The sequence below is a fragment of the Pongo abelii genome, chromosome 10 (assembly GCF_028885655.2).
Source record: "Pongo abelii isolate AG06213 chromosome 10, NHGRI_mPonAbe1-v2.0_pri, whole genome shotgun sequence".
In the NCBI taxonomy this organism is placed as follows: Eukaryota; Metazoa; Chordata; class Mammalia; order Primates; family Hominidae; genus Pongo; species Pongo abelii.
The window spans coordinates 121,810,938-121,825,000 of NC_071995.2; the positions used below are offsets into that span (position 1 = coordinate 121,810,938).

Genomic DNA, 14,063 nt, shown 5'->3' on the forward strand with positions numbered 1-14,063 from the left:
TGAGTCACCAGACCTGGCTTGATTTCAATTTTCAAAAGGGGTCTTAATGTGTACTATAAATAAATATATTCTCCTTGGGTAAAAATACATAGAATATGAATGTAAATCATAATAATGGCCCATTTTCTTAAGTATTCTCTTTTTATTTATTTGAGAGGAGGGTCTCACTCTGTCACCCAGGCTGGAGTTGCTCACTGCAACTTCTGCCTCCTGGGTTCAAGCAATTCTCCAACCTCAGCCTCCTGAGTAGCTGGGACCACAGGCATGAGCCACCACCAAGCCCAGTTAATTTTTTGTATTTTCAGTAGAAACGGGGTTGCATCATGTTGCCCAGGCTGGTCTCGAACTTCTGAGCTCAAGGAATCCGCCTGCCTCAGCCTTCCAAAGTGCTGGGATTACAGGGGTGGGCCACTGCGCCCGGCCAAGCATGCTCTGTATGTTAGGAGGTGGGTTCTAACATTATCTCCTTCTTTACTGATGAGGAAACTCAGGCACAGAGGCCTCAAGTAACTTGGCCCAGGTCATATAGCCTAGAAGTGGCAGAGCCAGGATTTGAATCCAGGCCCATCTGTCTCCTGAGTTCAGGCTCTTAGGTGCTGAATGTCCTCATTGGTGATAAGGGGGTGATATCAGCATCTGTGTCCTGTTACTGTGAAGACAACAGCAACAGCCGGTAGTAAACACTCAAAACCCCAGAGCTGGCCGGCCACAGTGGCTCACGCCTGTAATCCCAGCACTTTGGGAGGCCGAGGCAGGCGGATCATTTGAGGTCAGAAGTTCGAGATCAGCCTGGCCAACATGGTGAAACCCCCTCTCTACTAAAAGTACAAAAATTAGCCGGGCATGGTAGTGCGTGCCTGTAGTCCCAGCTACTGGGGAGGATGAGGCAGGAGAATAGCTTGAACCCAGGAGGCAGAGGTTGCAGTGAGCCAAGATTGCACCACTGTACTCCAGCCTGGGCAACAGAGCAAGACTCTGTCTCAAAAAAAATAAAAAGAAAAAAAATAAAAAGAAAAAAATTAGCTGGGTGTGGTGGCATGTGACTGTAACCCCAGCTACTCAAGTGGCTAAGGTGGGAAGATCACTTGAGTCCAGGAGGCTTGAGTCCAAGGCTGCAGTGAGTCATGATTGCACCACTGCACCCCAGCCTGGGTGACAATGTGAGACTCTGTCTCAAATAGTAATAATAATAAATAAACAACACTGCACCGAACATCTCTGGACATATATCTTTGCCCACTGCTGTGAGTACTCTTGAAGCATGGATTCCTAGGGGCAGAATTACTGCTGAGTCAAATAATACGGCAGGTGTGATTCTCCAGCAGATGCAATGGCCTGAGTAGCAGATGCTAGGAACACCCCACCAACATCCTTGAGCCTTTGTCAGCGCAGCACACAAAGGCCCAACCTCTTACTGCCTGTGGGCTGTGGGCTTTTTTGTGGGAGTGGGGCAGACAAGAGAATTAATACCCTCACTCCAGGCTGACCTTGAGCAATGGCTGATGGCAGCTTGGGTGTAAACACCCCAGCTCCCTGGCCCTCAGATGGGATGACTCTGGCGCTGGTGTCCTACCCTGTCCGCTAGAAGGATCCCACCTCAGTTGCCCACACTGGTAACTGGCTCCACCACTCACTCTGCTGACTTCCTTCCTTCCACGTCTCACTTTCCACTCCCACCCCCGTTTCCTGAGATCACCTCCCAAACAAATCTGTTGCACTCCAATTCTGTCTCAGGATCTGCTTGTGCGGAAACCAAAATCAAGACAATCTAAAACACCCTTGCATTTCCGAGGCGCTACACTGGAAGTAGGCTGGGAGGAAGTCAGACCCGGCTGGCCCTGAGCCCCGTTCCCAAGCAAACGTGGTGGGCGAGTCACTTCATCGCTTAGGTTCAGTTTTCTTTTCATCACTTCAACTTCTCACAGAGCTGTTAAGACCATTTTCTGAAATCACCTCTGTCCCTAAAGGGTGTTGCTGTCACTTGTTGGTAGTATTATCATTCTTTCTTTCTTTTGTTTTTTTTTGAGATGGAGTTTCGCTTTGGTTGCCCAGGCTGAAGTGCAGTGGCACGATCTTGGCTCACTGTAACCTCTGCCTCCCAGGTTCAAACGATTCTCCTGCGTCAGCCTCCTGAGGTGTGAGCCACCGCACCCGGCCCTTTCTTTCTTTTTGAGACACGGTCTCTCTCTGTCATCCAGCCTGGAGTGCAGTGACGTGATCACGGCTCACTGCAGCCTTGACCTCCCAGGCTCAAGCGATTCTCTAGCCTCAGCCTCCTGAGGACCTGGGATTACAGGCACATGCCACCATACTCGGCTTGCCTATTTATTTATTGAGACGGAGTCTCGCTCTGTCACCCAGGCTGGAGTGCAGTGGTGCCATCTCAGCTCACCGCAACCTCTGCCTCCAGGGTTCAAGCAATTCTCCTCTCAAGTAGCTGGGATTACAGGTACCCACCAACACGCTTGGCTAATTTTTGTGTTTTCAGCAGAGATGGGGTTTCACCATGTTGGCTAGGCTGGTCTCGAACTCCTGACCTCAAGTGATCCACCCACCTCTGCCTCCCAAAGTTCTGGGATTATAGGCGTGAGCCACCACGCCCTGCCTAGTATTACCATTCTTGATATGATCATGCTGTCTCCCCTACTTACCTTAGAGAGAAATACCACATTGTCAGAGTCCCTGGAGCCCCCCCACCCCTTAAGATCCCTCTTCCCCAAACCCCTCCCTTCTCTCTGGATCCCCGGACACAGTGGCCTCTCACCTCCATACAATCTCCCAGGACAAACTCGTAGATGATGAAGGCGATGAGGTTGCCGCTGGTCATCTGGCCTGAGATGACAAGGTGGCCCCCGTAGTAGAGGATGCTGACCTGGACCACCAGCAGTGTGAGCTGGGGCAGAGGGAGAGGAGATGTGGGTCGGGGGGACCTTAGATCCCCCACCATCCGCCATTCCCTGCCCCATCCCAGGCTGCAGGGGGAGGTGAGGGCAGACCCAGCCACAAACTGAAATGCCGGCCGTTGGCAGGGGTGTCTTCCAAGGCTTGTCACTCATGCCTTCCCCTGCCCCGAGCATTTCCCTATAGAGGCCTCCAGCTGGAGCAGGCTGTGGGCTTGGCCACAGAACAAGGCTTTCTTTGTGAGGCCCTGGCACACACATGCCACCCCCAGGCTCCTCAGCTTGGCCACATGGGAACTATTCGTCCTCCTCATGGGGAAGAGCATGACTCAGAGAGGGCAAGTGCCCTGGCTAAGGTCACACAGCAAGCTCTCTGTTTCCTCCCCCAGCAGGGTTCCATGAAGAAGGGGCTGTGATGGGGGCGCCCATGCCTTCCTCCTGTGCCTGGGGGGCATCTGGGAAGGGAGTGGAGTCTGAGTACCCATGGCAGCCCACACCCCAGTCAGGGACTCCATCTGTCCTCCTCATGCCCAGCCAGAACTAGGCTGCTGTCTGGACCACTGTGCCTTGGTGGAAGCTGCAAAGGCACCCCCTGCCAGCGGACAGATTGCTAAGAGGCTCAGCCAGCTGAACTGGCCCTTAGCCCCTCCTTTCCTCCTTGGCTGGTACTTTTGGGAGGTGGCAGCACCAGGAAGTCCCAGGTATCTTCTGTCCCCTGGCTCCCCTGTAGACCACCAGCTCCCTCCTCCCTCTCACTCCAAATCCTCCTCATTCCTCCGCAGCTATGCCCTGACCTGCCCACCTCCCATGTGTGGCTAGTGCAGCAGTGACATGATCCAAGTGCTCCCCATCCTCCAAGAAGGGGCTGTGACTCACTCCCGGGAGTGTGCCAGACACTGTCAGGAGTGTGTGTGGCTGTGACATGAGACCTGCCCGAAAGTGGCCTAGGGACCTGCTGACTCCCCACCTCAGCAAGGATGTTTCCCCAGCTGGGAAAAGAAAGCTCCCACCCTGCCACCTCATGCCAGGTGACCGGGAGAGAGGGGCGGCCTTGCTTCCGGGAAAGATTCTCAGCCGGGCGCGGTGGCTCACGCCTGTAATCCCAGCACTTTGGGAGGCTGACGCGGGTGGATCACCTGAGCTCAGGAGTTCGAGACCAGCCTGGCCAACATAGTGAAACCCCCTCTCTACCAAAAATACAAAAATTAGCCAGGCATGGTGGCGGGCGCCTGTGGTCCCAGCTATGCAGGAGGCTGAGGCAGGAGAATCGCTTGAACCCAGGAGGCGGAGGTTGCAGTGAGCTGAGATGGTGCCACTGCACTCCAGCCTGGGTGACAGAGTGAGGCTCTGTCTCAAAAAAAAAGAAAGAAAGATTCTCCACCAGCTTGACACCAACATGCAGGGCTGATGTCCTAGATCGAGGGCTTCCCCCATCTTTGCATCCCATCCCTCCACAGTCAGAGCTGCCTGGCCAGGGGCACGTACCCCGCTGCCCCAGACGTAGTACATGTAGGCAGCCGCCTCCTTCCTGTTCAGCTTGTACACCTGCTGCAGCTTCCGCAGGTACACCTCTGCCTCCTCCTCCTCGTTGGCGAAGCTCCGGACAGTCTTCATGGCACTGATGGTCTCCTCGGCCGTGTTGCTCGCTCTGGCCAGGGCATTCTGGACCTCTTTGGAGAGCCTCTATGGACAGGAGGGGGACAAGAAGAAGACCCCAAAACAGCCTCACTATGTACTGGAGCCCCCAGGCCTCTCTGGGTTTTTCCACCCTTTGCTGGCACCAGCTATATGCAAGAGGTTCCTGGGACAAAAAGACAAGATCTAGCCCTTTCTCCCCCATCTCCTTCTGGCTCAATTTGACACACTCAGACAGTCAACTCCAGAGAGGCTCTTGAGGCGACAGTTTCAGCTCCTGAAGGATGGGGGGTGCTGATCGTTAAGTCATCCCCAGTATTCAAATGAGGCTATTCATGACTGGACGGTTTTTGGTAATCCTTTCAGAAAAGGGGCCTCAACACCTGATCCTGTGCTGGAAGAGCAGGGGATGCCTTGGATGGTTGTTCAGGTTGTACACTATGTAAGAAACACCAACTATTAAAGGGGCACCATTTACATCATCAACATAAATTATGTTAGAGCCCGAGGGTCGACAAAGAGATTCCAGAACTCCCAGCCAAGTTCTACATGGTGGCAGGGGCCATGGGTTGTGAAATCTGCCCACACCATGTGCATGTCACCACAGGCAGAGCTGAAAAGTGGTTCCAAGTGTGCGGCCATCAGGCTGCTGTTCACCAGAGTCCTGGAAGAGGCCCCTGGGTGGAGCTGTTCTCACTTTGTAGGAGTCACTATGCTGATTCTCAAGCCAGCCAGGAAGGCTGCCTGAGAGGCCGGGACAGGAGCATGCACTGGCCTGTCCCATGACCATGCCACGCCCCAGCCGCAGGAAGCATGCAGGGCGCCTGAGTCATGTTTGGCCATGGGCTGTATGTGTGGCTTGTGGAGATGACTCGCTGGCTACACACGACACATTCAGGCATGGGGTGGAAAACCCAAATAGAGCCTTCCTGAGGCCTCCCTTAGCTGAACTAAAAGGCGGGGGCTGCAGTGCACACAGAGGTGGGGGCTGAGGGGGAGCTCCAGGGTTTCCTGCTCCGTCCCAGGGGCTGGTGGGAAGGCCGGAAGCAAGGGGTGGGGAGCAGCGTGCCGGAAATGGCTCAGACTCTAAAGAATAGATTTACTTTCTCACCTCAGTGAGGACAGCGGGGAGGCTCGTGACCAGGAACTTCGGAAGAGGTCCTACCTGTGTGGCTGGAGAAGGCTGTGGGGAGTGGCCTCACCAGGGGCTGGGTGGGAGACGGCTTCCTTTGCTACCCTGGTCTCAGGTCACCAACACCAAAGGCTCCAATGGAGCTGCGACAGTGACTTACCCGGCACCACCTGGAGGCCGTCATGCATCCAAGCCCCTGCTCAGAAGTACCTCGCGTGGGCCTGGGTGACTGTGAGGGGGTTGCCTGTACCTGTCACAGGGTCACAGCCCTGCCTGTCTGAACCCAGCCTGTCTGTCCCTTAGGTCTCGGGGGCACCCGCCCATCCGGGAAGCAGGAGGAGGGTGAGGTCAAACCTGGCTCACGGGCCTAGCTCCGAAGCAGAAGCAGTGCCGTGGGGTGGCCAGAAGGGACGGCAGCCTGCCCATGACGGCATCACAGTGGGCCCGCACCACCCCCACATACACACCAGGCACGTTCCAACCCAGGGCCTTTTCACTGGCTGTGCCCTCTGCTCAGCACATACCTCCCAAGACGCCTGCCTCCTTCAGACCCTTGCTCAGATGTCCCCTTCTCAGCAAGACCTATTTAACTTGTATTTATTCATTCATTTTAGAGACAGAGTCTTGCTGTGTCACCCAGGCTAGAGTATAGTGGCACGATCATAGCTCACTACAGCCTCAACCTCCTGGGCTCAGGCGATCCTCCACCTCAGCCTCCCAGGTAGCTGGGACCACAGGCATGCGCCACCAAGCCCAGCTAATTAAAAAAAAAATTTTTTTTTAGAGATGGGGTCTTGCTATATTGTCCAATCTTGTCTCAAACTCCTAGGCTCAAGTGGTCCTCCTGCCTGTGCCTCCCAAAGTTCTGGGATTACAGGCATGAGCCACCGGGCCCAGCCAGCAAATCCAATTTAAAATTGCAACTACACCCAATGCTCTCAATCCCTCTGCTCACTTCGTGTTTCTCCTTAGCACTGACCATCTTTTACTGTATTGTGGATTCTCATTCTTTGTGCTGTTGGTACCTAGTATCTGTCTCTGACACTAGAATACAAGTTCCAGGAAGGCAGGGGCCTTGTCTTTTTCACTGATGTATCCCAGTGCCTGGGATATAGCAGGTGGTCAATAATTATTTATTGAATGGGTGAAGAAATGAATGAATGAATGCAAACACAGCCTCAAGACAAGTCCTTCACTAGCCCTTAGTGGCCCCCTGAGCCCCTCCTAAGGGGATGTTTAGGTGCTGCCAGGGCGCACAGTCCCCCGCAGAGAGGGGGCAGGCCTACCTTGTAGTACTTGCCGTAGATGTTGGACACCATCATGATGATAGGGAAGCCCATGAAGGTGACCAAGGAGAGCTGCCATGAGAGGCTGAACATGAAGACCACCACGCCCGTGACCTTGACTGTGTTCCGCAGGAAGACATTGATGTTCTGGGAGACCAGGTCACTGACCATGGTGGTGTCCGAGGTCAGGCGGGAGATGAGGTCCCCTGGAACACACGTGGCTCAGCTCTCACCACAGCAACCTGGGCCTTGCGGGGGGTGGTGGGGGATGCTAAGGGGCCTCTGAGACAGACACTGGGAAGCCGGGCCTCCCTACCTGTGGGCAGGGTTGGGGGGTGGGAGAGAAGAGCAGATACCCCTCGAGGGCTACTCTGAGCCAATCCCAGTCACCAGCATCTTGCTTAAGCTTCACGACATCCCGCTGTACAGCGGAGGAGGCTGGGGCTTAGAACAGGAAGGCCCCCGTAGAGTCACACGGCCTGTCCGTGACTGAGCCAGACTTCAAACCCATGTCTCCTCCCTTCACTGGCAGAGGGGGTAACTCCTCTTCCCTTCTAGGGAAACAACAACCTGGCTGGTGGCAGGCAGAAAAGCGCAGACACTTCTTACCTAAGTTGGACATTGTGCTAAGAGCTTTGTAAGGACCCCATGGGGTGGCTACTATCCGTGTTCCCATTTTACAGACAAGAAAACAGAGGCTCAGAGAGGTGAAGTTCGAGAGTGGAGGAACCAGGGCTTCGACCCAGGCTGGTGTCTCTCAGAGGTTGGAGCTTAGTGGATATTCTATCGTCTTTCCTGTTGCGGTCCCTGGCCCTCACCCGCTGACCCCCATGGGAGCGGGGTCTCTGCTGGCCACAGGCGTGGGTAGTCCTGGCCCTGGTGGTTTCCATGGGGCAATGGAAAGCAAGGCCTTGGCCCCTGCAGGGACCTCGGGTGGCCTGGCCAGGGCCCCACAGAGGCCGCAGCCCACACCAAAACCTCAGTGAGCAAGCCAGCTCCCAGGACACAGGCCAAGCCCAGGGTGTTCCCAGCCTGAACTAACAGCAGGAGGAGAAGACAGAGGGCCGAGACCACCCACATGCCCATTTCATTCCTCAGTGCCAGGCAAGCCCACAGGGGTAGGGCCCAGCCCCCAGGACACCTAGGGCACTGGGAGGACCAACCTGTGCGATTCTCATCAAAGAAGCTTGTCTCCTGGGACACCAGTGAGCGGAAGAGACAGTTTCGAAGGCGAATGTTCAGTCTGGCAAATATGAGGGTAAAAATGCCGCCCCGAATACCTGCGGCAAATGAGCTAATTGCAGATAAGAGATGTTATAGCACGATGTCCTTCCAGACCAGTGACCACACCCGGCTGCCCCCTCCCGCTGCCGGCAGGCCTGGGAACCCCACCGCAGCCCCACTCCAAGGCTGGCACCCCTGCGGGGTCCCCCTCATTCCCAGCGGGAGCCCCCCCCAAGGTGAAAGCAAAGGGGACAGTGGTGGGGCAAGAGACCCAAATGTGCCAGCCAGACCCTCTCCCTTCCAGAACAGCTGAGACAAAGACGGTTCTGTTTGGGACCAGATTCCTACTTGGAAAACAGCCAGGGAGGGTGAGCAGGGAACCCTGAGGACTGAAGCCCTTTTCAGGGACCAGAGGGTGTGGTTCTAGGGTGCTCTAAGATGGTATGGAAGCCGTTCCCAGGGTGACCAGCTGAGGGACAGGCCCACCAGAGGCATTTCCAGGGCCTCCCTGGCCCCTGTCTTCCTTAGGAACAGGTCCTCCCTTCCCTCCCTGGTGCAGGCCGGGGTGTGTGGGGCAGGGCGTGAGGGCTGAGCAGGCTACCTGCCAATGGCCAGCAGGCACACGATGATGACAGCCGTGCTGAACTGATCCATGCTTTTCTGGATGACGATGCCATCAATGGCGCGGCCTGTGTAGTAGGGCAGGAAGGTCTCTCCTGGGGGAGGCAGGGCAGCCTCAGGGACGTCTGCAGCCAGGGGAACCTGCACCCTTCCTCCTGAGGCTCCAGAAATCCACACACCAACCCCTCTGCCCGCTCCACCGGTGGGCTTTCCTCCCTCGGCAGACTCTTGCTGCCCATCGTGGGGCCCCACGGTGCTTAATGCTCCCCTCCTCAGAGAACAGTGGAGCACCGGGCCTTGCATCCATCCACACAGCCTGCTGGTTCTTATTTATTTATAGTGGCTACCAGGCATCGAGCCAGGGCTCCTGCGGGATGCCTCATTCTCGTTTTTTGAGACAGAGTCTCGCTCTGTCCCCCGGGCTGGAGTGCAGTGGTGTAATCATAGCTCACTGTAGCATCAAACTCCTGGGCTCAGGTGATCCTCCTGTCTCAGCCTCCTGAGTAGGGAATACAGGCATGTGCCACCATGCCAGGCTATTTTTTTTTTTTTTTTTTGTAGAGACAGGGGTCTTACTATGTTGCCCAAGCTGGTCTCAACCTCCTGGGTTGAAGCAATCCTCCTGCCTTGGCCTCCCAAAGTGCTGGGATTATAGGTGTGAGCCACCACTCCTGACCTTTGTTTCATTCCCTTTGGAGCAGGCCCTGGAATCACCCCCATTTTACAAATGAGAAAAATTAATTTAATTTGTTTTTCTTTTTCTTTTTGTAAAATATTTTCCTTTTTTTTTTTTTTTTTTTTTTAACTTTTTGAGACAGGGTTTCGCTCCTGTTGCCCAGGCTGGAGTGCAGCCTCAACCTCCTGGGCTCAGTGGATCCTCCCACCTCAGACTCCTGAGTAGCCGGGACTACAGGCACACGCCACCAGGCCTAGCTAATTTTTTGTATTTTTTTGTAGAGGCAAGGTTTCGCTAGGTTGCCCAGGCTGGTCTCTAACTCCTGGGCTCAAGGGATCCACCCACCTCAGCTTCCCAAAGTGCTGGGGTTACAGGCCTGAGTCACAGCGCCTGGCCAAAAGTAAAGTTGGATGAGATGACTCGCCCAGGCCACATGGCAATCAGTGGCTGATTGACGCCAAAGTTGATTTCATTCTTCTCACTGGGTTCAGAGTCCAAATTCTGGAACCTCAGAAGACGTTGCTATTCTGGTTCCAAGCAATGCTGGAAATTGCCACCCCACCCCTCCTGGTGGGGCACTTGACACCTTGCTGGGTGCTTTCTTACCCACTTGCCTTACTGTGTTTTCACAACAATCCTGGGGTGGAATGGGAGACTCAGAGAGGCTGAGAAATTTACTCCAGGTCACACAGCAAGGAGAAAGGCTGGGACTCAAACCTAAACTGGCTTCCAACCTGGGGGCTCTTTCTTTTTCCTTCCTGCTGTGGTCTGAATGCATCTCCCAAAATTTACATATTGAAACATAATCGCCAGTGTGATGGTGATTAAGTCACAAGGGCAGAGCTTTCCAGGATAGGATGAGGGCCCTTTTCAAAGGGCTTGTGAGCCTGGTTTGCCGTCTCTCACCCTTCCACCTTCTGCAGCGTGAGGACACAGCAGTCTTCCCCTCCAGAGGATATAGCAAGGAGGGACCATCTTTGAAGCAGAGAGTGGCCCTCACGACACCAAACCTGCTGGCACCTTGATCTGGGACTTCCCAGCCTCCAGAACAGTGAGAAATCAGTTTCTATTGTTTCTAAATGACCCAGTCTGTGGTATTTTGTTATAGCAGCAGAAATGAGACTCCCCCGACAATAATCCGGAATGTCCACTCTCCTCTTAAGGAAATAGTGGCGTCACCAGGCCAGGCCCTTGTTCATCCCAGGACCTGTTTCCACTGAAGTTCTTTCCATGAGCAGAGCCAGGTTTGGGGCTGGGCATACAGTAGGTGCTCAATAAAGGTCAGTGAATGAACCCTGGGCAGGTCTGGCTAGCACCGTCTGGCCTGGCTCAGACACTTGGGTAGCGAGACTTTCTGTGCAGTTCTGGTGCCCTCTGCTGGGACCATGAGGTGGCAGCCTAGAGGGCCTGTGTCCCCACAGTCCTTGGCCAGAAGAGGTCTCCAGCCGAGGCTGCGGAGTTCCACCCAGCCTGAGTTTCTGCCTCTGTTTACCCACAGAAAAGAGGGCAACGGTGAGCTGTGACAGAATATTCTGGAATATTTTATTCCAGCAAGCACCAATGCTAATAATCGCCTTACTGGGTACCAGGGGCTGTGCAAAGCATGCCGGCAAACTCTCTTGCCGAATCTGCACGAGAATTACGTGAAACTCTCCAATGCACCAGCAAATACTCAGACCATTTCCAGAACCTGACCACTTTCACTGCCTCTACTGCCCCAACCTTGGTCCAAGTCATTAACCTCACTGGGACTATCTCAGTAGCCTGCTCTCAACTTTGCTCACATCAGCCTGTCCACACAGGAGAAGGCAGGATCCTGTTGGAACTAACTCAGATCTTGTTGCTCCTTGGCTCAAAACAGTCCAAATCTCCCTTCTCATCCAGTGAGATGGTAAAAGCCAGTCTTTACAATAGCCCACAAGGACCTGCATGATTGAGCCCCTAGCAGAGACCTTTGTCTTCTCCCCGCCCCATCTCACTCCCTCTGCTCCAGCTAACTGGTGTCTGCTCTTGAACAACTGGGCACCTTCCTGCCTCAGGACCTTTGCATGGGCTGGTCCTTCTGCCTGGAGTGCTCTTATCACATACATTTTTTTTTTTTTTTTGAGATGGAGTCTCAGTCTGTTACCCAGGCTGGAGTGCAGTGGCACGATCTCAGCTCACTGCAACCTCCACTTCCTGGGTTTAAGTGATTCTCATGCCTCAGCCTCCCAAGTAGCTGGGATTACAGGTGACCGCCATTACACCCAGCTAAATTTTATATATGTATATATATATTTTGAGACGGAGTCTCACTCCATCGCCCAGGCTGGAGTGTATTGGCACGATTTCGGCTCGCTGCAACCTCTGCCACCCGGGTTCAAGTGATTCTCCTGCCTCAGCCTCCCGAGTAGGCGGGATTACAGAGGACTGCCATTGCGCCTGGCTAATTTTTGTATTTTTAGTAGAGATGGGGTTTCACCATGTTGGCCCGGCTGATCTTGAACTCTTGACCTCGTGATCCACCCGCCTTGGCCTCCCAAAGTGCTGGGATTACAGGCATGAGCCATCGGGCCTGGCCTAAATTTTATATTTTTATTAGAGATGGGGTTTCACCATGTTTCCCAGGCTGGTCTCAAACTCTTGACCTCAAGTGATCTGCCCGCCTCGGCCTCCCAAAATGCTGGGATTACAGGTGTGAGCCACCACACCCAGCCACTTACCCCAGATATCTGCTCCCCTACCGTCTTAAGTCTCAAAGGCCACTCAGTAATCCTATAGGTTTGGTACAATTATTCCTTCCATTTGTGGAAATGTATTCTTTCCACAGAAGAGGAAACTGAGGCTCAGAGAGATTAAGTCACTTGCCCAAGTTTATACATTTGGTTTGCCATGAAATCCATATTAAAGAATCTTAGGCTACAGAAGGTAGCTTACACCTGCAATCCCAGCACTTTGGGAGGCCAAGGTGGGAGGATCACTTGAGCTGGAGAGGTCAAGGCTGCAGTCAGCTGTGATCACTCCACTGTACTCCATCCACCCTGGGTGACAGAGGGAGGCCCTGCCTCAAAAAAAAAAAAAAAAAAAAAAAAAAAGGACTCCATTTGTTTTTTATGTATTTTTTTATTTTTTTTGAGATGGAGTTTCACTCTTGTTGCCCAGGCTGGGGTGCAATGGCGCAATTTCCACTCACAGCAACCTCTGCCTCCCGGTTTCAAGCAATTCTCCTGCCTCAGCCTCTCGAGTAGCTGGGATTACAGGCATGTGCCACCACACCTGGCTAATTTTGTATTTTTAGTAGAGACGGGGTTTCTCCATGTTGGTCAGGCTAGTCTTGAACTCCTGACCTCAGGTGATCTGCCCCCTTTGGCCTCCCAAAGTGCTGGGATTACAGGTGTGAGCCACCATGCCCGGCCTATTTTTTATTTTTTGAGACAGAGTCTCGTTCTGTCACCCAGGCTGGAGTGCAGTGGCACGATATCAGCTCACTGCAACCTCCACCTCCCAGGTTCAAGCAATTCTCCCGCCTTAGCCTTCTGAGCAGCTGGGATTACAGGCGTGTGCCACCACGCCCAGCTAATTTTTGTATTTTTAGTAGGGACAGGGTTTCGCCATGTTGGCCAAGCTAGTCTTGAACTCCTGACCTCAAGTGATCTGCCTACCTCAGCCTTCCAAAGTGCTGGGATTATAGGTGTGAGCCACCGCACTTGGCCTCTAAAGAATCTTAATTTAATAAGAGATACTTAACCCTAAAACTAACATTTCCCAATGGGTGGTTTTTTGTTTTTTGTTTTTGTTTGTTTGTTTTAAGATTCTGAGGGTACAGAAAAGCTGGGCACTGCTGAATACTTGTTGATTGAAAAATAATTATTAATAATCACAGTACCTAATTGTTTTTTTTTGAGATGGGGTCTCGCTATGTTGCCCAGGTTGGTCTCAAACTCCTGAGCCAAAGCAACCCTCCCTCCTTGGCCACCCAAGTAGCTGCGATCACAGGTACATGCCATTGTACCTGGCCCTAACACTGATTAAGTATTTACCTGTGCTAGGCACCAAGCTTCCTCTCACTTCTTTCTCATGGTACCCCAAGGAAGCCCTCACTTCAGAACGGCCAAGTGAGCGTCAGCCAGGTTAATAACTTGCCTAAAGTTATTAATGAAGTTGGGGGCCTGAGCCTCGAGTCTGTGCCCTGACTCTTGATGCAATCCTGCAAGCTGGGAAAATCTGCTCAGAAGTATTTAAGGATGTCTGCATTCCCCCACCACACAGCAGCTGACGGCAGGGCCCCAGCAGGCGGGGTAAACAAGGTCATGGCATGGGCGCCATCTGTCTGCACAGGCATGACAGTCATTCATACTTTTGTTCATATATTCATTCAGTGAGCCCGTCTCTGTGCCAGCTACTGGGATCCAGGGTGAGTCAGACCTGGCCCCTGCCCCTGAGGGGCTCAGGGCCTGGGAGGGGAGGCAGGAGGGTGAATGCATAACAGGGTCTTGCTATGTTGGCCAGACTGGTCTTGAACTCCTGGCCTCAAGTGATCCTCCTGCCTCAGACTCCCAAAGTACTGGGATTATAAGCATGAGCCACTGTGCCCAGCATAAATGCATAGT

General features: G+C 53.5%; 1 protein-coding gene across 10 annotated transcripts in view; it reads right to left on the reverse strand.

Annotated features, from left to right (window-relative positions):
- ABCB9 (ATP binding cassette subfamily B member 9) overlaps positions 1-14,063 on the reverse strand; it is a 47,409-nt gene that overhangs the window by 22,538 nt on the left and 10,808 nt on the right. For 6 of the 10 annotated variants that reach the window (XM_009248364.3, XM_054528380.1, XM_002823915.4 and 3 more), the window contains exons 3-7: positions 8,779-8,893; positions 8,117-8,247; positions 6,954-7,159; positions 4,386-4,583; positions 2,765-2,893 (exon numbers count right to left, since the gene is read on the reverse strand). In XM_009248364.3, the coding sequence (XP_009246639.2) occupies positions 2,765-2,893; positions 4,386-4,583; positions 6,954-7,159; positions 8,117-8,247; positions 8,779-8,893 (779 nt within the window). The remainder of the gene's footprint in view (positions 1-2,764; positions 2,894-4,385; positions 4,584-6,953; positions 7,160-8,116; positions 8,248-8,778; positions 8,894-14,063) is intronic. The other 4 variants (XM_063712274.1, XM_009248362.4, XM_054528379.2 and 1 more) reach the window with 2 other exon arrangements.